Genomic DNA, 26,226 nt, shown 5'->3' on the forward strand with positions numbered 1-26,226 from the left:
AGCCCCTACTGGATCGGATCGGGACATCCCTAGATTTTAGGTGCTGGAGCCAAACCAATGTTGGCTACCGTCTTGTCCGTGCCAGAGACGGCCGTTATTGGTCAAGCTGGTTCAGTTTGCCCATGAAAATCCAGCTTGGAGGGTATAAAATAATGCATTTTCACCTTTTAACCCCCAACCATCTGCTATAAACTGCATTCAGTGTGAGAAGACATTAAGGAATGCTCTGAATTTAATAAAGCCTGGAGCCGGTCTGTCCACATATTTGTGTCAGAGCTGCTATGCAGTGTTAGAAGGTCCGTGTGCTCCAGCACCCCCTCCCCCATGTGTGCTTCAAGGTGGGCTTGAGACACTAGTCAGGGCAGCTGTTGTCCTTCAGAGACAGAAGCTGCAGGAGATCGGAGTCGTGTTGGCTTGCTTGTTCAGATGAGGGAGGAACCACACAGATCGGGAGGTCTCTGCTCCTTTATATGGTAGTGTGTGTGTGTGTGTGTGTGTGTGTGTGTGTGTGTGTGTGTGTGTGTGTGTCCCAGGAGTCAGAACTTGGTGTTTCAGTGTGGTTGAAGACCCCGGCCCTGATAAGAGCAGCTCCAGACAGCTGCCCTTGTGTTTCTTTCCGCCTCTCTCAGATTGCTATCAGTGCTCTCTCTGACCGGAGCGCTCCTCTGACTTCGGCCCCTGTTTGTGGTTCTTTCAGGAGCGGCAGCGGCTGGAGACCATCCTGAACCTGTGTGCGGAGTACAACAAGGGCGACGAGCCGGGCATGGGCTTCTCCGGGTTGGATACGCCGGGGGTCAGGCGGCCTTCCATGGATGCGGCCAGCGCCACCTCGCTGAGGCTGGCTCCCAGGCAGAGGGAGAGCGATGAGGAAAATGTGAGAGAGGAGTGCAGCAGCACGGAGAGCACGCACCAGGAGGTGAGGACAACACACGCCCTGCAGAGGTCAGGGCCTCTTTCTCTGGCAGTTCGGCTGCCGTTTAGCATCAGTGACCGCCGTGGTAGATTGTCGGAATTGCGTTATTATAAAAGGACAGTATTTACATTTACTCATATATGGAAATCTGAAATGTGGTGCTGAAGTCTGGGTGTAGACACTGTAGTGTTATGACTTGCGTAGTTCACTATGTAGGGAGTAAGGAGGTATTTGAGATTCAGCCATAAACATGGCTGTGTCAGCGTTTTTATAAAGCGCCGTTTTCATTTTCGGCCACACTGCACACTGAAAATTCTCAGATACGTGTGGGTGGAGCCTAAGTCCATCTGAAGAAGCAGGAGGCTCCAGTAGGGTTTCCCCATCAGAAATATTCCACATGCCTCCACTGTACTACTTGAAGAATGATCTAGATGAGAAGATGTGAACCGTGTCGCAAAGACCTGTGTTAAACGGCCTGTGTGTGTGTGTGTGTGTGTGTGTGTGTGTGTGTGTGTAGGTGGACGAATCGGCAGTCTCTGGCAGCGGGTCCGCGCTGGAGCTGGGCTATCTGGAGGAGGAGCGGGTGCGAGTGCTGACGAGGGTCGATGAGCTGAAGGCTCGGGTCACAGAGCTGGAACAGCAGCTACAGGAGTCCAAACAGGAGGTGAACCGCGCGAGCAGACACGCACGCACCATGCCTGGGTGGAATTCCAGTCGAGTCAGCAGCTCTTTAGTCCTGATCCGTCCAGGTCATCGCTGGTTTGTAATTTGGGGGAAATTACACAGATTCCTTATCCTGTACGAATCAGCCGGTTACGTCCGTAAACAACTGCCATTACACCTCCTTCTCTGCTGAAGCTAATTCAGCTCAAACAGGTCTTCTGAAGTCCACTCATCAGCCCGAGGTCACTCAGTCTGTGGCTTTGTTTGCCAGATTTTTAAACCATTCCATGTCTCGGGTGGTTGCTAGAGGGTGGTAGATGGGGCATCTCGGATAGTTGCTATGGTATCCAAGGTAGTTGCTGGAGGGTGGTAGATGTAGCATCTCTGGTAGTTGCAATGGTGTCTCAGGTGGTTGCTGGAGGCTGGTAAAAGGGGCATCTGAGGTGGTTGCTATGGTTTCTCAGGTGGTTGCTGGGGGTGGTAGATGGAGCATCTCGGGTACTTGCTATGGTATCTCAGATAGTTGCTGGAAGGTAGTAAATGGAGCCGCTCGGGTAGTTGCTATAGTATCTCAGATGGTTGCTGGAGAGTGGTGGATGAAGCATCTCAGATTGTTGCTGGAGGGTGGTAGACGGGGCATCTCAGGTAGTTGCTATAGTATCTCAGATGGTTGCTGGAGAGTGGTGGATGAAGCATGTCAGATGGTTGCTGGAGGGTGGTAGACAGGGCATCTCAGGTAGTTGCTATGGTGTCTCAGGTGTTGAAAAAATGCCAACCCATTCAAACCATTACCCCCCACCTCTACCCCCCAGACTTAACCTCAGACTGTGTGTGTGGTAAAGTTTACATGCACAAAGGAAGGTTCTAATTGTTAGGGATTAGAGCTGGATTATAGAAAGCAGTGCCCTGAGGAGAGGAGAATGTCATTTACAGCTCAAGATTTGTGTGTGTGTGTGTGTGTGTGTGTGTTTCCGTGCAGGCGGAGATGGAGAGGGCTTTGCTGCAGGGGGAGAAACAGGCAGAGTTGGAGCAGATTGAGGCGGAGACTGAAATCGTCAACCAGCTGCAGCACAAACTCAACGAACTGGAGAGCGCCATCCAGAGGGAGAAAGACAAGGTAAAGCACGCACTAAAATACATCCCCCTGGCTTAAAGAAGACCTTTTGAATACACACAGTAACATGCAGAAATAAATATTCTGTAATGAAAAGTGAGAAATGAGAAATATGAAAGTGGTGGTTCAGCCAAAAAACAGATATACACAACTGTCCACTTAGCCCGATTTCGGTCCCTCAGCGCAGACATGCTAGATGTCTGAAGTTTGCCTCATTGGATTTGCTCTGGGGGCACAAGGCAAGCTGAGGTTGTGGAAGCTTACGCAGCAGGGTGGAAAAGCCGCTGCTTGGAAGCAGAACAGCAGAACAGCAGGTACAGCTGCAGCGATTCACGAGTCTGGATCTAGCTTGAGTTTCAAAGGGATTTGACTAAAAACTGGTGCAGCTATCGCTATTCCATACACTCATCAACCGATGCACACCCTTGGTGTGCGTCTGTGTGTGTGTGAGAGAGAGAGAGAGAGAGAGAGAGAGAGATAGAGCGCGAGAGAGTTACATGAAAAAGGTCTCTCGCTACAGATGCATCTGGTGCTGTTAGCTTTAGTTCTTCTAGCGCTTGCTACCCCACGTCACGCAACAACTGACCTGCACTCCTAGAGCCTTACAGAGCCAAATGCAGACACATTGTAGCTGGATTAGTTGCTAAGTGGTTCTTATGGTATCTCAGGGGGGTGATGAGGTATTTCAAGTGGTAGCTAGAGTGTGGTTAAGAGGGTATCTCAGGTGGATGTTATGATGTCTCAGATGGTTACTAAAGAGTGGTTGCTATGATATCCGTAGTGGTTGATGGGGTATTTTAGGTGGTTGCTAGAGTGTGGTTGAGAGGGTATCTCAGGTGGCTGTTATGGTGTCTAAGATGGTTGCTGTGATATCTGTGGTGGTTGATAGGGTATCTCAGGTGGTTCCTAGAGTATGCTTGCAAGGGTATATCAGGTGGCTGTTGTGATGCTTCATACAGTTACTAGAGGCTGGTTGCTATGATTATCTGTGGTGGTTGATTGGGTATCTCAGGTGATTGCTAGAGGGTGGTTGATGGGGTGTCTCGGGTTGCTGTTGTGGTTGTTCCTAGAGGGTGGTTGCTATATCTGTGGTGGTTGCTATGGTGTCTCAGGTGAATGCTAGAGGGTGAGAGATGGGGCTGCTCTGGTGGTTTCTGTGGTGTCCCAGGAGGTTGCTAGAGAGTGGTAGATGTGTTATCTCTTGTGGTTGCAATGGTGTCTCAGGTGGTTGCTAGAAAGTGGTTAATGGTGTCTCAGATGGTTGTTGTGATCTTAGTTGGTTTCGCAGGGTTTACTTTGTGGTTGCTATGGTATTCCAGGAGGTTGCTTTTATGCTTGCCTATGAGATTGTGAGAATGATTCATGAGTCAGAACATTCCACTATTCATTCCTTCAAGGAAAAAGCGAACGTTCAGCCACTGATTTGAGTCTCCTGTTTAGACTCTACGATTGATGTTTGTTATTAATCTCAATGAATTATTGAGATAAATAATAGAAGGCCTGAATTGAATCAGTAGTGAATCAAAGCATATAGAGGGTGGTTGCCTTGAGATCTGTGGTGGTTGATAGGGTGTCTCTGGTACTTGCTACAGGGTTGTAAACGGGGCGTCTCAGGCGGTAGCTAGAGGGTGGTTGCTGTGATATCTCAGCAGTATATAGAAGCTGCTCTGTATCTTCTTTTGTATGGTATAGTATCTGTGGACATTCCTGCAGATTGTATTTTCTGATACACCCATTATGTGAAGACGTAGGTGTGCTCTATTAGCTGCCATTATTATGCATCTGCATTCACTTTGGACACCAAACATGGCCCACTGCAGCTGGGGTGAGGGGGACCTTGTGTGCATTTCATTTTTGGCAAACCATTGCTTAAAGTGCTCGTCACATGACGTTTTTGGGAGACCCAAGTAAGCTCTGTCTAGTTAGAAGTACAATGTGAATGTATGTGTGTGTGTGTGTGTATGTAATGCTGGTGAGCCTCTCTGGACTGAACAGCCTTCTCTGGTCTTTGACATTCCTTAAAGGCATGCTATTCTCCAGGATGGCCTCTCCAGACCTATGCTGGTCGCTTTTGCCATCCCCAGGTAAAAAACAAACAAAAAAAAGACAATAAAAAAGGGACACGGTTACAAAACTAGCCCAAACCATTATCCATCACATCTGGCCATCTCCATCAGAGGATCTGAGGAGTTTAGCGTCTCATTGGTCAAGTCAGAATTAGCGTTTTGGCGATTTCACTGTTCCTTAGGGCAACATTCAGTACAGGTCAATTTTGGATTCTTTTGGTCCCTCATCAGGTCCTCTACACACAGCTTGGCTTCACTAACCAGCCTCCATTAACCCCTAATCCACTCATCGCTCCACTCTGCACTTACGCCTACTCTGCTGCTCTCTCTGTGTCTCCCTGTCTCTCCCATCCCCTCTGTCTCTAAGCCTTTTAGCTGAGCACAAACTCAGAACTTGAAGATGAGCGTGCTGGTGTTAGCAGCCTAATTGGCGCAGGGGTCAGCGGAGCCCCACGCACATACGGGCTCCTCTTTGCATCTGTTTCTCGAGGCTCGTCTCACATCCGTGTGGTTTATGGTGGTTATTCTTGGGCGCTGTTCCTGCTAGTGGTTGTGGTGGTTCTTGGTAGCTTGTACGCTGGTGGTAACTGTGTGGGACTCTGGGAAACACACTTGAATGCCTTCTGTTTGGGAAGTTAGGTTAAACTTTACTCTTAATAGAAAGGACCTATAGCGTAGATGTTCCTACAGATGAAGGCCATACCGCCTGAATCCTGCTTTAGAGTAGCAGTGAATCATATCGTGTCTGTATGAGTTTCTGTGAGACACGTCGTTACAGGCTGCCAGAACAGAATCTAGGAAATTCTATTGCATGTGCAGCATTACAGTCATTCGGTTGGTGCTAATATGGCCTTAGGAGGGAGTGATTTCACTACTTACCCACAATACTACATCACAATATGGCACTTTTCACAAAATTAGCAATACATTAAAAGGGGGCTGTGTAAATTTAAGGAGGTGTACTTTAACTATTTGAGTAGTTGTTTGGGACCAAGCCTGATTTTCTTTTTTTGTATCACCATATATCATTACTGTGATAATCAACAAGATTATGCACAGTTTTTATCAACCATGGGCCGCCAGCGGCCGAAAGTGTTATTACAAAGAATAGCTCCACCAGTCCGTACAAAAGTCCCTGTAGATACACACCATAGTGTGTAATAAGTGTGGTTGGTGTGGCGCAACAGATAACACCTGCCACTGAGCTACCACACCATGTGGGAGACCAGGGTTCGATTCCCGGTCTGGGTGACTATGCTGCGCTACACCAATGAGAGTCTTTGGGCAAGACTCCTAACACTCCATTGGCCCACCTCTGTAATATGAGTAACCTTGTAAGTCGCTCTGGATAAGAGCGTCAGCTAAATGCCATAAATGTAAATGAGTGTTGAGGGTTAGGGCCTTTCTGTTTTGTCTGGCTTGTAATAAAGCAAATTTTACTATTTTTACAATTTCACAAATAATTAAATTTAAATTAATATATTATAATAATAATAAGAAGAATATATAATTGTATGATATTGTTTTATTTTACTGTATTTTGTTAAGTTTATACAGTTGAAGTAGAAGTTTCCATACACTCATCATGCAGATAAATGCCATGGCACTGTTTAGTCTTTCAGTGACTTCTTTAAACTGTTTTTTTTCTTCAGCAGAACTAAGGGTCAAAAATATATACAGCATACCTAATATTTGGTTAAATGTCCCTTGCACCTCGACCAGACACTGTTGCTCATTGCTATCTTACACCCCGCCAACAGTCTATATTCACTTCTTCCGCCTGCGTTGTTTAAACAGCAGAGGTGATTGTGAATACATCTACGCCAATGTGCGTGGCGGTCTCGGAAATAGGTGTGTTCAGGTCAGGTCATTTCTGGCATATTGCTGTCTTGGCACCACTGACTGAGAACAACCTAGGCAGTACATTGCTGTCTTGGCAATGAATTGTCAACACAGGTGCATATTCATTGAAATATTAATCCGCCAAAGTCAGACCGCACCGGGCTCTTAAAGGGAATGGCGAGTGACACGCTTATTGGTTTACTGTACACACCCATGATTTAATTAAGACACTTAATTATTGATGTCGGTTGTCTGCTCGCCAAAAGATCGCTAAAATAGGGCCCTTGGTAGCATTGCACAAACTTCTAGCAGAATTTCCCTTTATTATTCCATCCACTTTGTGTAGTGTACAACCCGCACAAGGAGCAAAGCAGCCCCAGAGCATGATACTACCACCACCATGCTTAACAGCAGGTACGGTGTTCTTGGGCTTGAACGCATCACCTTTACTCCTCCCGACAGATTTGATTCTCATTTGACCATAAAGCCGTCCACTAAGCAGCTTGTTCTTTGTCCATGTGGTCAGCAGCAAACTAATGGGTACACTTATTCTGCCCCAGAAAAAGAACAGTTCAGAGAAGTAATTGAACTCCAAATAATATTCATGATGAGTGTATGTAAGTTTGGCCTCAATACTGTACAGCACTTTGTGTAGTATTGTTATAAGCATATTATATTTGAATTATCATTATTATTATTATGCATTTTATGTCCATATTGCGCAGCCCCACAGTGAATTTCATCAGGTTGAAGCTTAGATTTTGGTTGACTATTCTTTCAGAATTTAGAGGTCAGTTATTACCTCAGCTTTTACCCAGAAGGCCTCAACACATTAGTTACTGGCTACTTCTAGTTGTTTGGCATAGATTGGATATTTGCAGTCTTAAGGTACAGCATTTTAAGCCATTTCATGTGCCTGTAGGTTTATGTGCTAGTTGCGTATGCTGATCTTGACCGTGTCAAATGCCCTACTCTGTTCAGTGTGAGCACAACAGAATTTCTCTGGGGTCCTCTTAGCCTTTGAGGATTCAATTTTCCCCATATATTTATATATTTTAATTAATTTATTTATTATATTTTAAGTATATATATATATTTTTTTTCATGTTTGACTCAGCCACACAGACAGAGTACGGGGGAAAATGTGTGTTGTGTTGTGCCTCGGAATGTTCTATCCCTCCGTAAGACGGAAAATGCATGAATGGGACCCGTATGCATTCAGGCATGTCAATGTAGACCTAGAATGATCTAAAGACTAACTTCCAAAGGTTAGCGTCAGTAATCATCAGACTGTTGTCGCAAATCTTTCTTTCCGAGATGAAAGAAAGGAAAACCGCCAGCTACGCTAGTTTATGACGCCAGGCCTCAGGAACTAAGCCGTTTGGTTCAGCCATCAGACTGAGGTGGCGTAACACCCACCATGCGCATACCAGCGGGATATTATTCTTCAGCCAAAGCTTCCAAAGGCCAAGACATGCCTGAAAATAGAAACCTGTTCGGCCCTGCTGAAGGCCTTCAGTCCTGTAGTCTTGCTGTGTAGGCACAGTTTACTCCACATGTGCAGATCTGCCGTGTCGTCCACTGAGTGTGAACAGTGTGTGTTCTAATCAATGCTACAGTAGCTGTACTGTCTGTTGTCTCTGGCCCAACCAAGTCTGTCGTGTCCTCTAACCTCAGGTGCTTGTGCATGGCGTGGATTTGAGCAGTGTGTTTTCTCTCTCTCTCTCTCTCTCTCTCTCTCTCTCTCTCTCTCTCTCTCTCTCTCTCTCTCCCTCCTTTCCCCTGGACGGTTTCTCTAGGAGAGGGCTAATGTTGACACCCAGAGGGAAGCCCTGGAGAGGCTTCAGGACGCCTACAATGAGTTGAAGAGCCAGCTCCATAACTGCCCCGAGTCGCTACGGGAGCAGTTACAGGAACAACTCAAAAGGGTCAGTCTCGCCCCCGCAGACACCGGGACTGTCAGCAGTGCTGCTGCCCACAACCTCGAATGACCCTCTGTGGACCCAAACACACCAACTTCAGACGCCTCTCTGCATGCGCACACACACACAAACACGCACACAGACATTCCCCATTCCCCAACCAGTCACTTTGGAGCCTTCAACAGATGTGGGCTGTTGGTACGCATGATGCACATGCACAAGTATGACGCTGCGCTCTTTCCGCCTCATGAAATCTGCTGGAAACTCAAAAGGAAGGGAGTGTGTAATGGCAGCTTTAAAGAGACTGCTTGACCGTGAAGGCTAGCATGGTGGCGAATGATGAATCTGGCCTTTTTTTAAATATCGTAAGCCATGCTAGCCTTATTAGGTTGAACTGCTCCTTTAAATCTGCTGGAAGAGCGAGGGCCGCGTGGTGACCTCAGGTTAAGTCAGTCGACTGTAGTTAGTTCTGTCCTCAGTCGAGAGCTGTGCACGTGTGTTCAGGTCTGCTCGGCTACCTTTTAACACCTAACCTTTCTACTAATCTATTAATGAATGTAGAGATTAACCGGTGGATCAAGTCGTCTGCTTATCGTTTTTTTTTTTTCCCCATATCCAAATGGTTTTGCCTGTCTGAAAGGTTAAAGGGGAACTTCACTGATGTTGCCAAATTGCAGAATAATTCATTCGTTGAAATGCAGGTAAAGTCATTCAGAGCAGTTTGGTCTGAAATGTTGTGTTATAGAGAAACGCTAGTTTTTAGATGTACCGATAACAGTAAAACAGTGGTAAATCTCAGGGGACTATTTTGCCTTGCGACACACAACCTACCTCTCAGCCTTAACGCATTTAGGCCCAAACCTTCGCAAACTTTTTTGTGAAACATTGTTTCAGGCACCAGACAGTGTATTCAGAACAGTTTCGTGGAACAGTTTTGCGTGCTGTAGCTTTTAAAGCCATTCAAAGTTTTTAGACCTCTGGTTCCATTCACCTCTACTGTAAAATAAACCAAACAAAACAATCAAAAAACAAAACTCTGAATGACTTTATTTGTCTTCATTTTTTGACTCTGGAACGCTGCTGCTTTGTTTGGAATATTAGGGAATATTTCCTCATGTAGTTTATGCTGTGCTCATCTGGGTGCAGAGGACGCATCGTCGGGCCATGTTTTTTTTTTTTTTTTTAGGCGGAATTTTCCATGACTAGCCCGCTTTCAGAGACGCAAACCCTGCGGGCTGCTCCGAGAAAGCAGTGATGACATAAACTCTCTGAGCCCTCGGGCTTTTCTGTGTCAAAAGCAGTTTGATGATATGACATCAAGGGCTGCCCAGCGTCCTTGAGATCTGTTTGGAAAGCACGAGGGATTCACTGCAGATCAAGCAAAGCTTTTCTTTCTTTTTTTTCTTTCTCTTTTTCAGCTTTTTCAGCAGTAGAGACGAGATTAGCATCAGGGCTTCATCAAAGATGTAGTACTATGCACAATGTAAATACACCAGGGCCAACACCATGGTTATATACACCCATCAGCCACAACATTAAACCCACCAGCAATGCCGCAACCTCCACACGGCTTCTAGAGGCGCCCTGTGGTGTCTGGCACCAAGCAGCAGATCCTTTAAGTCCTGTAAGTTGTAAGTGGGACCACTATGGATCACATCAGTGAGCTGGTTGTCCTTTTCTTGGAGCATGTGGCCAGTTTGGTAGGTACTGGCCACTGCATAGCAGAAACACCCCACAAGATCTACTATGTAGATCCCACCCCTTTACCAGATAATCAATGTTATTGACTTCATCTGGCAGTGGTTTTAATGTTCTGGCTGATCAGTGTATGCGAAGCCTACACTACTGAGCATTCCAGCGATGTCAGCACTATAGCTGGTGTCTCAGTGAAGACATAACGTACAGTATGTCAAGCCAAGTCACTCACCCCAGGCCTGGCGGCGTGTAGCTTTCTGTGCAGTGGCTGTAAGGCTGTTAGGCTGTGTGTCCTGTCCAGTGCCCTCCACTTCTCTATCTGCTACTCAAGAGCATGGCTGGAACGGCCTGCTGCGTGGACCTCCGATGCTGCTTTCTGACCCTGTGCTTGGTGCATGTGTATATGATAGGAAGCAGAGACTCTGGAGGCAGAAACCAAGCAGTTTGAGGACCTCGAGTTCCAGCAGCTGGAGAAGGAGAGCAGTCTGGAAGAAGAGCGTGAGACCATCTCCCAGCAGCTCCTGCAAGAGAGGGCCCAGTACCAGAGCAGTGTGTCCAAGAGGAAGGTAAACAGCACACCGGCAAGATCACACACTCTTTCTCTAAAGCTCTGGTGTGATCCTAGTCCTGGTTCGTCCTGGTTGTTGAAGCTTTATCTGGCCACAGTGTTCGAGCTCATTCCACACGCAATGAAAAACTGATGGTGGATCAACTGATGGTGTTCTTGCCGCCATCCTTGCTTAAAATCCCTAAACTGGCCTGGTGTTTGTTGCTGTGCAGGAGAAGGTGGCAGCTCTGGAGAACCAGGCCAGTCAGCTGGGCCTGCAGGCCGCGCAGGAGTTCGAGAGGCTGGCCAAGGACCGGAGTGTGACCTTCCAGCTGCTTCAGAAGGTAAACCATTGTGCTGTCCATTAGCGGATCACATTAGCCTCTTGCAGATGCTCATTCAACAAGATATGATGTGTCATGATGGCTAGAGATCAGTCGTTTTTAGGTGGTAGATACCGTCACACCAAAACCTGCAAAGTCAATGGAAGCAGGTTTTCCAAGTTAAACATGGCAAAAATGGAGGTACAAGGTTTTTGCCCAATCTTGCCAAAAGTTTCTTGACAGTGTTTCCTTTTTAGTGTACTGTGACACATTCTGAACTAATTTGTTGCCTTTTTTTTTAGGAAAGCTCATTTTTGTGTCTGTGAATGCACTGTTTGTCTTAAACACTGAAAGTGTATAATTGCCACACACAACATTTATGTGTCTCTAATTAAACCGTGTTGTGATGGAAAGCGTCTAGCTTAGCCGCAGTCAAAACACTGGCAAGGAGTAACGTCTAGGCTATTTTCTTTTTCTGGTTTAAAATGCCACCACTCTGCAGGCATTGGTTGTTAACTGAAAACGTGACTCACTGCTGCAAGTCATAGATAAGGTCTGTTCACCTCATCTCCATGACAGCATGACCCTTTTTAGTTTCCTAAAGAGTTCTGCATAGTTTAATGATGAAATGCAGATGAAGTCATTTGGTTTGGTGAGAGACGGGTTGTTGTAGAGAATCCAGGAGTCATGATGTCTACACTGCAAGTGCCAGATACTTATTTACTGGCCAGAATCATCAGTGAACCCATAATGTTGAAAAAGTTTAGCCAAAGTAAAGAAACTAAATCTATAAAGTTTAGCTAAATTAAAGGAAAGGTTGAAAAGATTTATTAAATTAAATGAACTTAATCACAAATGTTTAGCTAAACTAAAGACACTGAATTGGAAAAGTTTAGCTAAATTAAAATAGCACAATCTCCAAAGATTTTGCTAAATTATTGAAACACAATGGGAAAAGTTTAGCTAAATTCAAGAAAATCAATCGTAAAAGTTTAGCTAAATTAAAGGAATATATGTGTAAAAGTTTAGCTAAATTAAAGGAATATATGTGTAAAAGTTTAGCTAAATTAAAGGAATATATGTAGAAAAGTTTAGCTAATTTAAAGAAATATATTTAGAAAAGTTTAGCTGAATTAAAGGAATATATTTAGAAAAGTTTAGCTGAATTAAAGGAATATATTTAGAAAAGTTTAGCTGAATTAAAGGAATATATGTAGAAAAGTTTAGCTGAATTAAAGGAATATATTTAGAAAAGTTTAGCTGAATTAAAGGAATATATGTAGAAAAGTTTAGCTGAACTAAAGGAATATATGTAGAAAAGTTTAGCTGAATTAAAGGAACATATGTAGAAAGGTTTAGCTGAATTAAAGGAATATATGTAGAAAAGTTTAGCTGAATTAAATGAATATATGTAGAAAAGTTTAGCTGAATTAAAGGAATATATGTAGAAAAGTTTAGCTGAATTAAAGGAATATATGTAGAAAAGTTTAGCTGAATTAAAGGAATATATGTAGAAAAGTTTAGCTAATTTAAAGGAATATATGTAGAAAAGTTTAGCTAATTTAAAGGAATATATTTAGAAAAGTTTAGCTGAACTAAAGGAATATATTTAGAAAAGTTTAGCTGAACTAAAGGAATATATTTAGAAAAGTTTAGCTGAACTAAAGGAATATATTTAGAAAAGTTTAGCTGAACTAAAGGAATATATTTAGAAAAGTTTAGCTGAACTAAAGGAATATATTTAGAAACGTTTAGCTGAACTAAAGGAATATATTTAGAAACGTTTAGCTGAATTAAAGGAATATATTTAGAAATGTTTAGCTAATTTAAAGGAATATATTTAGAAATGTTTAGCTGAACTAAAGGAATATATTTAGAAACGTTTAGCTGAACTAAAGGAATATATTTAGAAAAGTTTAGCTGAATTAAAGGAATATATTTAGAAACGTTTAGCTGAACTAAAGGAATATATTTAGAAAAGTTTAGCTGAATTAAAGGAATATATTTAGAAAAGTTTAGCTGAATTAAAGGAATATATTTAGAAAAGTTTAGCTGAATTATTGGACCACAATTGGAAAAGTTTTACTAAATTGAAGGTACTAAATCAGAACAGTTTAGCTAAATTAAAAGAACCTCATCACAAACATTTCAACAATCATGTTAAAGTTTGGCCACCCCAAGAGATTTGAGCTATCTGATGACGTTTATTCTGACACCTTAAATAGCTTGTTTTGTTTTTCTATGGCTTGTTAATCATCATTAGTAACGGCGACAGGTGATGCAAATTCTTTAAGCTTTAAAAGCTTTAAATACTCTGACCCTTCAAACTTAGTCCCAACAATCTGCAGCCATGGCCTCCTCTAAGCAGCTGCCTAGCTCTCTGATTAATTGCATCAAAATTACTGATGCCAACGAAGCACGAGAAGCCTATAAGAAGATAGCAGTTTCTTTTCAGGTACATCCCTGGGGCGTTTAATGCCTGAAAAGCTCTGCAGGTTACTGTACAAATCTAGCATTTTACATCTGAATGACATTGTTTTTATCACAACCATATAAATTATGCAGGAATCTTAGATATGCCTTGGTCCACATCACAGTAGATGCTTCAGGAGCTCACAAATGGATATTTTTTTTAGGAGAAGGAGCGGCTGGCTGGTCTGGAGAAGAGATACCTCAGCTTAACTGGAGGCAGAACTTTCCCAAAGAGCTCCAGCACTATGAAGGAGGTAAGCCTGGCTTATTTTTGCTGCCGAAAAATCTGTGAAATGGTGTGAAGAAGTGCAGCAGCAATGACTTTACATGTCCTCTCATCCCCTCTCTGCTTTCTAATATCCTCTCTTATCCATTCTGACCCGTTTTACTTTGAATGAGCTCATAGCTTGTTGGTTTTTATGCAGTAAGGTCGTCTTCCATTTAAAACTGCTAAGATATTGTGAAATGGATGGACGTAACACTGTGAGGTTAATGCTTACGAGAGAAGCTTACTCAGACGATTCCAGCTATTGCGAAAGCAAACAGACTGGTTGAATTGTTGGTATCTGCATGTCCCCTAAAACATCCCATCAATGATGCACATCACTTCTGAGCGGGGAAACAGGAAATGAAAGCCCTGTGAGGCAGGCAGTGGCTGACATGCAAACCTCTAAACAGGATGTGCGTTGCATCAGCGAGACCGACCTGTTAGACGATGCCCACTTCCAGAGCCCCTACTGTCGGCTGGCCGCTCCCTATTTTTACACTTCCTCCGGCGGTTCATGTCCCCGCAGACCCCAGGAGGTAGTAGAGCTCGAACAGTCAGCGCATGCAGCCTGGGTGTTCCTCACATCAAAACACTGACCAAAACACAGACCCCACCCACCCACTCTATCCCACACTATCAGCCAGTCACCTTGGACTGAGCTGCTAAAAAAAAACCCTCACATTGGGAATGATCACTGCACCGCAGTGCACTGCAGTGTGTTTATTGTGTCATGAACACAAAACCATCTGTAGAAAGCAATACTTGAAACAGGATTGGAAATGGTACTTAGAACACAAAACAATCGGAAATGTTTCCTAAATTTAACGAACTCAAGTGGAAATGTTTCGCTAGATCAAAGGAACACAGTTGGAAACGTTATGCTAAATCAAAGGAACTCAACGGGAAAGGTTTAGCTAAACCTAAGGAACAGAGTCTGAAAAGTTTAGCTAAATTCAGGAAACTCAATCGGAAAGTTTGCTAAATTTAAGAAACTCCATTTAGGTTTAGCTAATTTAAAACAACACCGTCGAAAGATTTAGCTAAATGTAGATCAGTTTAGTCTAATCAAGGGAACACAATTGGAAAGGTTTTGCTATGTTTTGGGAGCTCCATTGGAGAAGTTTAGTTAAATCTAATGAACCACAGTCGAAAAAGTTTAGCTAAATTTAAGGAACTCAATCAGAAAAGTTTAGCTAAAGTTAACAAGCTCATGTGGAAATGTTTACCTCAATCGGAGGAAAACAGGTTGAAACGTTTAGCTAAATTTAAGAAACTCCATTTTAAAGGTTTATGTAAATGTAAGGAATACAATAGGATAAGTAATGCTAAATCAAAATAACACAGTCCCAAAAGTTTAACTACGTTTAGGGAATTTAATCTGAAAAGTTTCGCTAAATTTAAGGAACACTGTCGGAAAGGTTTCGCTAAATTTAGGGAACACAGTCGGAAACGTTTCGCTAAATTAAGGGAATACAGTCGGAAAGGTTTTGCTAAATTTAAGGAACACAGTCGGAAAAGTTTCGCTAAATTTAAGGAACACAGTCGGAAAGGTTTCGCTAAATTTAGGGAACACAGTCGGAAAGGTTTCGCTAAATTTAAGGAACACAGTGGGGAAAGGTTTCGCTAAAAACAATCAGAAACGTTTCGCTAAATCAAAGCGGTGCAAAATTTTGCCGTTAACCATTTCTGATCCCCGATTTCACAGTTCCAGTCACAGAGCATATACTTGTCGGCTGTGTGTGTGTGTGTGTGTGTGTGTGTGTGTGTGTGTGTGTGTGTGTGTGTGTGTGTGTATATGAAGAAACTAGTCCGAGCGCTGTATGAAGGCAAGTAACTGACAGTGTGAACTCTGTCCCGTGTGAATGCGCCGGCCGCTCTCAGGAGTACTGCAGGATGGAGGATGTGTTTAGGATGTATGCGAGCAGCCCTCAGCTCAGCAGCTCTGCTCAGCACGGCCTTACACTTACGCTTGCCCCAGCTGTAGCTGCACCCCGCGAGGTATCACAGTGCTCACACCTTCATTCCTTCACCTCTCTCTCTCTGTCTCTCTCTGTCTCTCTCTGTCTCTCTCTCTCTCTCTCTCTCTCTCTCTCTCTCTCTCTCTCTCTCTCTTTTTTCCTCTTTTTTCCTGTATCTCTTTGCCAGCTTGCACTTAGGCTGCATACTCATACAGATTTCCTGCTTAATACATGACCCATTTCTTGGCGTGTGCGTTTGCGTGATCACTGCATTATTAATTACACTGTCAGTGATGTTCGAGTACTCCAGTGTTTTTCACCCAATCTCTATCTGCTGTATCTGAAGCATATGGCTGATTACCATGGAGACATTTCCCTGTATCTAATACAAGAACCCAGACATTAACCTTAAACAACTCTTATAATGTAAGCCCAAAATGATCAATATGCCATCACCTGAATCATGTAGATGATGCCTCACGCTCTTATTCACCCAACCCGGAGTATATGGAGTATAACGTAGCATTACAGCATTACAACCTAGACAACCAATGACTATTTAGCTTTCCTCTGAAACAGAGTTGAGTGCTGGTCTTCAGATTACCCAGCAAATGGCAATCTTCGGGGTCCAAGCACTGTGTGCTAGTATGGAGCCAGTAAAGCATCAGTGTTAGGGAATGCTATCAAGCTGCCATTCTTGATAATAGATGTCTCTCAAAAGGGGATTTGCAGCTTTTTGGGTTTAAGAATTTGGGTTTAGTTGCTAAACTTGTTACCTTTTCTACTACTCATGCCTAAAACTATGCCTTTTTAAGTGCGGAAATCATGAGCCACTGCTGAAACTACCGTCCTCTTTTTTATAAGTGTGTTGGGTTTTATGGTAATCAGCAGAATGCTGCAGATGTGGCAGAGAGATATGATTAGATTAGATCAGATGTTTCATATAATAATGGCTTATAATGGGACATTATGTTCCGTATGTAAGTCAGTATCCTTCTCTTCACCCGTCAGCTGTAATTGATCTGTTGTTCTCTGTCTTCACCTGTCTGACCTCTCTCCTTCTTTACCTCTTTATTCCTCTGCTCCTATCCTGTGTCCATGTGTTCCTCCTGGCTTCCAGGAGTACGTTACGGTGGGCCAATTAAACCAGATCTATGGGATGCCAAAGGTGGACTCCTCCCCCACCTCTCCTGCTCAGTCACGTCAGCCGCCTTTCACTCCGCCCACCTTTTCCTGCCTTCCTTCCCCTCATGGCTCCTCCCTTTCTCTCTCTTTTGAGGTGTGTCTCTATTCCCTCCTGGATACCTTTTGTTCTTTATAGAGAGCCTCTCTGTTTTGATGTTGTGCCTATGTGCTTTTACGTAGAACGTTAGGCTGAATTTGTAAAGTTAAATAAAGAATAGAATATATTTATAGTAATGTGTGTATATATACACATGAGCATGTTATGTAGGTAGTTTGCTGTATATTCTCATCTGTGTTCCCATACATTCAATCAGTATTTTTCAAAATCTTCCCAGATTTGATTTAACAAACCTATTTACAACCCTGTTATTTTGACTCGCAGCGAAACCTGCCTAAATGTGGGATCGTGAGCAGAAGCTTAGCCTAGCTTAGCATACTTTTTAGCATTGCAACAGCAACTTTTTGACATTTTTGCTGAGCCTTACCCTACAGTGGTGCTGCCTGGGTCCTCTCGGATGTCCAGTTGGCATGGTGTGCGATTAGCTAGCTGAATGAGCTATGAGCTAGCTCACGGCCCTTCTTGGCCTGTAAAAATTCTATTTTAGGCTATTCTGGCCTCGTTTCCATGTTCAGCTGATGTAACCATTGCGTTTACCTTTTAAAAGACTTTTGCTAGTGGGCAGGGGGGTGTAAATATGATGAACCGTGACTGTTGCGTAATAGTTTTGGGGTTCTGGAGTTGGCCAGGCCTGTTTTACAATAGTTTTTAATCCTAGGGCTCCTTTAAAGGAGTTGACTTGACTGATTTTATGAAAGTACACTGTGTATTATTTGTGTGACACAATTCAGTTAAGAATTAATACAAGAATTTATTTTGTTAACTGGAAAGAAAGGCTTGTGCTAACAAAGCAGTAGCTAACTGCACACCAGCAAGGTAGAAAGATAGCTGTTTCCAGTAAAGTGGCCTGTGAGCGTCAGGTTCTGAGGATGATTTTTCCAGCTCGTGCTGGACGTCCCCCTCACTGCACAGTTTTTCGCTTGCCTGGTTTGCCTGGTTTCCCATGGCTGTCATTTTTACAGAAACCGTGCCGTGCAGGTGGACCACAGCACTGGAGCTGCCCCCTCCCTAGAACCTCCGCTGATTAGATCAGTCGTTAATTTGCCTGGGAGAAATTGTAGGATACGCTAACTAAGGCAAATTAGGTGCTCTTTTAGGCTAACTTAATTTTGGACTGGCAGACGTGCTACGATCTGCTATGAAAGGAACCTTGCATGAGCCGAGCCGTTCCTCAGGATGGGACTAGAAGCTGCTCACTGCTCTGCCGCTAAACCAGCATTTCAGTTGCTCATTAACACTTTCTCTTCTTCTTCTCCTTCTCCTTCTCCTTCCCTCACTCCCTTTTCTCATGCCACCCTTCCACCTCCTCTCTTGCTCCGCCGTGCTTTTGGACGCGTGTGAAGGTTCAGCCGGAGTGGCTTAGGCCCCAAGTGGCCGGTCTAGATTTAGAGCGCTGGTATCAGGAGGTGATGGAGGCTGGAGACTGCAGCCCACTCTGCCCCCCTCCTCTACCGGTCAAAGCTCACTCACGCAGGCCTCTGCAGGTAAACCACGTAGGCCCGGATCCCCTCTCTCCCTCAACTGCAGACCAAAAAAAGACCGCATAACATATAAATAATAAAGGTGTTGTGAAACAGTTACTATAGTAATACTACAGTATTTTGTGTCTTATATGGATGCTTTTATTTGGCTGTATGTTAAGAACAGCGATCACAGCTAAATTTGTGATAAGGCTGTAGCCTACCCAGTTTGGAGGAACTGAAGCATGGTCAGATACAGTAGAGTATATAAGAAGGCCTCAAACCCTGACTGTGACACACATGAGCAATATTTGATTACCTGAGCAATACAGTAAACCTGTATTTAAGGGCCGTGAACCAAGTAGAAAGGGAGTCAGAAAGACAAAGACTAAGACAACAAATAAGTTAACGGCTTTAATCTGCCAGTATACCTGTGATTGACTAAAGCAGGACAGCCCTCCTCCTCCCCCCCCAGCTCTTCTTTCTCCATGCCTTCATCTTCACTTGGTCCTCTCTGTACTCTACACGGGTTCTCACATCTTTCACGCTTAGCAAGCTCAGAATCTGCTGCAGATTGCTGAGGAACATCACAGTACGGTTCGATTGGGTTCAGATTTTATGATTCACTGCTCTGGAGACTCATCGCTACCATTCCGTAGGTCAACCAGAAAGGTCACATCTGCTCGCTTTAGCCAAACCAGCGAAGGATGTCTGTTCAGGGAGAGCTTCAGTTATTATTGTGTATTACAGCCAGACAGTGACAGTGTGGTTAATATGTACTCCATGGCGTTGACATACATATATACAGTATATTTACAATAGCATGCAAAAGTTTGGGCACCTCTGGTCAAATAAATCTGTAGCTGTGAATAGTTAAAGAGTAAAAGATGAATATTTCCGCCAAAAGTATGTTTTTAATTTTAATTTTGTTTTGGTTTTTCTTTTTTTTGGAGCTTTCTTGCTTGTAGATTGTCTCTTGTGGATCTTGAGGTGGGTTTAGGATCATTACTCTGCTCTTCAGCTTTTTATTTTTTTATTTTTTTCATTCCTACAGAAGGTATGATGTTTGCTTCCAGAATTCCAGAAATGCTGCTGTTAAACTAAATGAATTCTTCCCTTCTGCCAGTAAAATGATCCCCATGCCACTGGCTGCAACATTTACATTGAAGGCATTTAGTCAGTACTCAGTACTCTTGGAAGAGGAGGGTCTTCAGTCTGTGTTTGAAGACAGCGAGCGACTCTGCTGTTTGGACAGCCAGGGGAAGTTCGTTCCACCATTCACAGGACAGAAAAAAGCCTGGATGCTTGTCTTCTGTGGATTATAAAGGATGGCGGGTCAAGCCGAGCCATGCTTTTGAGTTCGGAGAGGCTGGTCCATTCTTAGCTTAGCAGGTGGAGAGGTTTAGTATGTTTTTAAGGGGACTGTACTTAGACTCACACAGTGGGGAGAGCAGTAACACAATGAAAAATATAAGTTAATTCAGTTAGAGATGCTGAGTGTTTTTCATTTTTCATTAGATCCCAAGCCCTAGTGCAGGGGATTTCCACTCATTCTTCCAGGCAAAATGCTTCTAGTTCTGTGAGATTCTCGGGTCGTCCTGCTGCACTGCTCTTTTGTGGTCTATTTTGGTCAGGGGACGGTGAGGGCTTGCGTCTCCTGAGTTAGATTGTCTATTTTGAAGTGTGTTTAGGGTCACTTCCCTGCTGTAGAGGCTGTTCTCTGTGAGATTCCTGCATATACGTTCTCTTCAAATTTTACAAAATAGAAAACGCTACACTAATCCTTCTTAAAATGTTGAAAAGAATCAGACATCAGTTCATCCTCCACTTTTGTAGTTCTACTATTAGCTTTTCACAATGACCGAAATATTATCTATTCACTTCCCACTTTACATGTCACTGTATATATAATCATATAGCCATACTGTGCATTTCATTGCTAATAATGTGGTGTTTAGTGTGTAACCTACCGCTTCTCCGATGAGCAGGTGTACCGCTCCAGGCTGGACAGCGATTCCAGTCAGTCATCACTGAGGCCAAAGGTCAGCGCAGGCCTGTCGCCCACATACACCTCCGCAACACTCGGCCGCAACACTTCTTCCAGGGTAATTCATCTCTCTCTTTTAATCTCTGCTCCGACGCCAGGCCTGCTCCTGGGATTGGGAGTTTGAGTGTAAATAACGGCGTCTTCTGTTCCTCAGAGCCCTGTGATGGTGGCGAACAGCACCGGCAGTCTCCCTCGCAACCTTGCAGCCACCCTGCAGGACATCGAGATGAAGCGGCAGCTAGCCCTGCAGCAGAAAGGTATTCCAACGCTGCTCCTTCACGATAGCTTGGCCAGAAAAAAAGTGGAACTGATCAGCTGGGACTAGCTGGGTCAAGATTTTGAGCAATGTCCGATTGTTGTTAGCCATGTAGGACCGGGAGCAAACTTCAGACACCTAGCATGTCTTGCCTGACTGATTACATTCGGACTAAGCTATCACCTTAAAGGAGCTTTATGCGAGACTTGGCTCCCCCTACATTCGTAAAGTTGAATTTGAGCTGTAAGCCACAGCAAAAGGACATGCTTTACACATGCATTTCTGGACAAGCTGAAAAAACCGACATATACAGAACCTGCGGACTGAGGCGGTACAGTAAGAGTTCCATAGAGTTTCATAGCAACAAGAACAGCGATGCTATTCTCCTTATTACAAGTCACTGGAGCATCATCATGTTTTCAAAGATGCTATTTAGGTAAAAATGCTGCACAGTGTGGCTTTAAGCTGCTGTTTTGCAGATGACCGTGGCAGGGATTTATACGGTAAGAGCGCTACAGATACATGAGTTTGCTTATCGGCTGCAAACATGTGATCTCTCTGATAAAGTGCACCATGACCCCTCCACTCTGAACACCTCTAGTTATGTTCTAATCATTGTGCTGTTGTATCTTTCTGTCACTCTTGTCCGTCCACCTCCATTGCCCCTCCCATTCCACCCAACCCACAACTCTCGCCTCTCACCTCTCGCCAAGACCGCTTGCCTTCATCGTCTGAGTCCTCCTCCACCACGGACAGCCCCACAGGTAGACCACGCTGAGTCTGGAGTGGGTTTGGACTCATGGTCATCATCATCATCATCACCTTCCTTCCTTCCTTTTATCCTTACTTTCATGCTTTGTGTCTTGCTTTTTTTTCCCTTCCCCTTTTTTTTCACCCCTAAATGTTGCATGATCTCCGGTTCAGGATTGTACTTCCTGCACTTTTCTTTTGTTACACAAGCATCAGTGTTTCCTTTGTGTTGGCAACCAGCATGGAGCAGAATGGTTAAAAAGTGAAAACTGATCAGAGCATCAGGACTGATGGGACTTGCTTGGGCTTTTTATTTATTTATTTATTTATAAGAAGCGCATGCAGCGCATATGATCATGTGCTGTATGTGTGAGGGCATGACTGAGCAGTGCGGCGTTAGCGTGCCATCCTACGCGGATGCGCGGGTGTCTTGGACAAGTTGGCTTGAGTGGGTTTTTTCTAACATCAAGAAGAGCTCGGCTGTTTCCCGCAATATGTTTGATACACTGTACACTTTCTACTGTAATACTTGCTGGATTCCGTGTGAAAACGGTGCCCATGGTAAACTCCTGCAGCTGGTTATGTTGGTTGCTGCTTATGCTGTCTGTTCATTTAAGCACCTGTACACGGTCTGTCAGATGTTTGGGGATTTTTTTTTTCCTGTTCATAATCAAGAACACGTACCTGAGAAGTAGGAATTGCAACATGCTTTGAGCCTCTGGAATGGCCTATAAACACACGACTGACCAGACCAAATTAAGAAGAAACCACCATAACCACAGTGAGAACAAACCACCTAAAGCATTAGTGTCTATTAGAGACTAGTGCAATACTTGTACCACCCTGTTATTGTGTCCTCCGAATGAAACCCGCTGCATATCCTTTTATGGTGGGATTGGTGGAAAAAATGTTTATAGCACTGAGACGGCTCACAGCCACATTGCCTAGCATAGCATATCTTGTTAGCATAGTGAGTAGCTAGTTGTAAGTTCAGCTAGCTGAAGAAAATGGGGCTGGGTTAGCTTTTAACCTAGCACCTGCTTGCACTGGCCGGTCCACAGCTCTGAGGACACAGTTTAAGGCTGGGCGATATGGTAAAAATGTGACATTACAATATTTTTGGCATTGTTCTATAATGTGGACAAAATGTATCAACAGCATAAAAATTGAAAAGCTGCTTTTCACATACTCTCTCATACAGAGTACCATGATTTTTACTTAGGATATGCTGCACTCCATTCAGTTAAATAGGTCTGATTACACTTTTTGTGGTGAAATGTGCAGTTAATCAGTGTTCCTTAAGCACTGATGATCTTCAGGATATACTTATAAAGGCATATTGTGTACCATGATAACTAGAATTCATCACGATACAATAAAATATTGTCATACTGCCCAGCCCTACAACAATTTTCGAGATTCTCGGCATTTCACTATCATCTGCTTAACATCCTTATTTGTAAACCTTTGCGCTCCCGACTCGCATCTCTAGTAAACCAGCCGTGTCCTCATTAGGCATTCCTAATATTTTGTGGACAGTGGGGACCCCAGCCTTAGCTGAGGAGCTAATGCCAGTTCAGTGTATTTAATTAGTGAAAAAAAAAATGGTCCATTCGTTGGTTATAAAATTTTTAATTTTAAAAGTTTTCTTTTCTAGACTACTGTTAAAAGCATGTAACAAGTGTTTTGTGGTCCAATGGTGGTTTAAACAGCTAGACAAATTTAGAGCTATTCAGCCATATTTTCTTAATGTATAAAATAAATTAAAGTAAATCAATAATAAATGCAATTTTTTATATAATTAACATGAATCATGCAATTACATGAAAATATGTCATTATGAATACATTTCTGGCCAAATGTAAGTATAACTGACTTTCATGGGATACTGCAGAACAACTAATAGGTGATATTTAAGTGATTTGCTCTGTGTCCCCAAACATCAGACAGGCAGTGTATAACTGTGTGTGTGTGTGTGTGTGTGTGTGTGTGTGTGTGTGTGTGTGTGTGAGAGAGAGTGTGTGTATTATGCATCTTAACATCCTCCCCTCTCTCCTCTGCAGGGCAGCAGGTGATTGAGGAGCAGCGTCGGCGCCTGGCTGAGCTGAAGCAAAAGGCTGCAGTGGAGGCCCAGTGCCAGTGGGAGGCACTGCGGGGCTCGCAGACACAGCTCAACAACCCGCTGCTGACCGTGGCTCCTCCACTGGTGCACCATTCCATCCTGCACCACACAGCACCCTCTGCTGGAGAGCCAGCGTACGACACGCTCAGCCTGGAAAGCTCCGACAGCATGGACACCAGCATCTCCACCGGCAACAACTCGGCCTGCTCGCCGGACAACATGTCCAGGTCAGAACGCCCCCCCCACCCAGCTGCGCACACACACACTGTCTAGAGCTAAATTAGCAGCCATCTGTTTGTCTCCACTCGCCGGGCTGTTTATTTCTTCATCATTCCTCCAGCCTGCACCTGTGTGAGGAATGGCCATGCTGCCGTACGGCTGCTGCCTGCAGGCTGCTGTTATGTGGAGAAACATGCTGGGCACTGCTCGTGACATGTGGGCATGTCTGACTGTTCAGAATTCTTTTAATGAACAGGAATCATTTTTAGACTTTGGAGTCACTTAACATGTGCCCTGAAAGAAAAGCCACAGCGATGGTCAGGCCGATGATCTGCCAATATTATTACCACCATTAACCCTCATTTCTGCCATTATTGTTACTAACTCTACTACGATTATATGAGTTATACGATATTAAGATTATGTTGCACGGCTGAGCAGTAGAACAGTCGTATGTGGTGGTTCAGTGACTTTTATCAATGATTTATAAAGAGGAGGATAGATGGGCCCCCCTTGCCTCTCCCTCCAGCTCTGAGGGAGTGTGTCTATGCCACTGTTGCCTCTGGCTCTCTCACCGGGGGGGGGTTGTTGATCTCCTGTCCCTTTACTGAATCCTGAAACGCTAGTTGATTTGATATAATTTAGTGCTAGTGTTCTGCATCTCATCAGAAAAAAGAACCCAAAATAAATGTAGGACAGATGATATGAATACACACACACATGTATTTTTAATAGAAGAGAAGAGAAAATCTATGGCTATGGTTTAGTGCTTTGACGCTTTTCTGTTTCCATGACACTGGAGTTCTGCATAGAGTGGCAAATCAATGACCATTACAACATTGTAAACACTATTTATACTTTATTTTTATTTAAATCATTTTTTTCTTGTAGCTTTTTTTCTTATACTGCAAGTATTTTTAGGAATTCTGCGTAGTCTGATTATGTCTGAGAATGCAGAGTGTCCTGGGCTTATTTGAGTATTCGGAGTATTTTGGGTATTTTGGGTATTGGGTATATGTCTGAGAATCCGGATGATGAGTGGTGGCTGATGAGTATTTTAAGGAATGCATAGGCAAGGTTGCATTTGCAGCAGTGTTTCCAGTTTCAGTTAAAAAAAAAAAAAAACATTAGGATGAGTATTTCTAAGTATTTCTGAGTATTTCTGATTCTTTAGAGGTTTGCTAAGCAGTCCTGCATTGGAGCAGTGTTTCCAGCTTCAGTTTTAAATGTTAGACCGAATATCTTGACACAGTCCTCTAGATCAGAGGGTATCAGCTCCAGTCCTGGGGGTGTTTGCAGGCCTGTGGGATTCTAGATGTCAGAGAACCCCTATTCAAGAAGTGATGGTTTGAGGTCTATGTTGAGCTATCTCTGCTCCTATTGGACTCTGGATCAGCATCTGGGATTGTCACACTTTGCAGATATGTGAAATATTGTTGTATTCAGCAGGCTGTTTCATCAAGAATAACCAGCAAAAAAAAAAAAAAAAGAAAGCTGTGAACTTGCATATTTAACATTTTGATGTATTGATGAAAAGCATCACACCAGGGTTTTCCACCCTGCTGTTTAATGCGCACAGCAAAACTTCAGACACTGGGGGAAGCAATTCCTAAAGATTTTTTCGAAGTGAAGAAGTAAGACTTTTTTTTTCCAGTGATGATGATGATGATAAACATGCCACGTGAAGTAAAGCATGTACTGCGATGGACTGCTTCAGCAGTTTTACTTTAATGTCTGGAAACGCTGCATAAACACGCCGCTGATCAGACATTGCTCTCGACTTGTGAAAGCGCCTCACCCGAAGCTCCTCTGTAGTGGTTTGGCACTCTGTCCTCCCAGCTCTGTTTGCTGCGCTGGCATTCCCAGGGGTTTTTAGTGGGCGACAGCAAATTGGGACAGCGACTTCTTCAGCCCATATTAAATGGGCCACTGCCCTGTTAATTAATGGCCACTGTCTGGTGTCTGAACTATTAGAGCCATGCACAGCTGACAAAGGGGCTGTACTAATAAAGGTTCCAGTGGCTTTGTTGTAGGAGGCAAACACTGTGGGCGAGACTTACGCAAGCTTGTGATGTTATCTTTAGGAACTTGCACATAGCAGTAGATGGAAACACTGATAAACCATTATTTTCTTGAACAAATCCTCTAAATTGTATCGAAATATCTATGTGTCTAATTTTGAGATTGTCGTAATATAATAAGATAAATTAACTTATTTTTGCTTGTTTTCAAGGATTAAAAATCTACCAATATCTACTAAAAATATACTTTTTCTATTACCAGATA

The 26,226-nt window shown here is 43.6% G+C and overlaps 1 protein-coding gene across 12 annotated transcripts in view; it reads left to right on the top strand.

Moving 5' to 3' along the window:
• The window catches only part of phldb1b (pleckstrin homology-like domain, family B, member 1b), a 102,660-nt gene that overhangs the window by 64,782 nt on the left and 11,652 nt on the right, over nt 1-26,226 (top strand). For 4 of the 12 annotated variants that reach the window (XM_072692218.1, XM_072692211.1, XM_072692216.1 and 1 more), the window contains 14 exons: nt 698-916; nt 1,431-1,577; nt 2,556-2,693; nt 4,715-4,774; nt 8,398-8,526; nt 10,626-10,781; nt 10,996-11,106; nt 13,722-13,811; nt 15,707-15,823; nt 16,904-17,062; nt 18,430-18,570; nt 20,535-20,651; nt 20,748-20,850; nt 23,663-23,948. In XM_072692218.1, coding sequence (XP_072548319.1) covers nt 698-916; nt 1,431-1,577; nt 2,556-2,693; nt 4,715-4,774; nt 8,398-8,526; nt 10,626-10,781; nt 10,996-11,106; nt 13,722-13,811; nt 15,707-15,823; nt 16,904-17,062; nt 18,430-18,570; nt 20,535-20,651; nt 20,748-20,850; nt 23,663-23,948 — 1,973 coding nt within the window. The remainder of the gene's footprint in view (nt 1-697; nt 917-1,430; nt 1,578-2,555; nt 2,694-4,714; nt 4,775-8,397; nt 8,527-10,625; nt 10,782-10,995; nt 11,107-13,721; nt 13,812-15,706; nt 15,824-16,903; nt 17,063-18,429; nt 18,571-20,534; nt 20,652-20,747; nt 20,851-23,662; nt 23,949-26,226) is intronic. The other 8 variants (XM_072692212.1, XM_072692220.1, XM_072692215.1 and 5 more) reach the window with 6 other exon arrangements.

This window comes from Salminus brasiliensis, chromosome 11, assembly GCF_030463535.1.
Source record: "Salminus brasiliensis chromosome 11, fSalBra1.hap2, whole genome shotgun sequence".
NCBI classification, from domain to species: domain Eukaryota; kingdom Metazoa; phylum Chordata; class Actinopteri; order Characiformes; family Bryconidae; genus Salminus; species Salminus brasiliensis.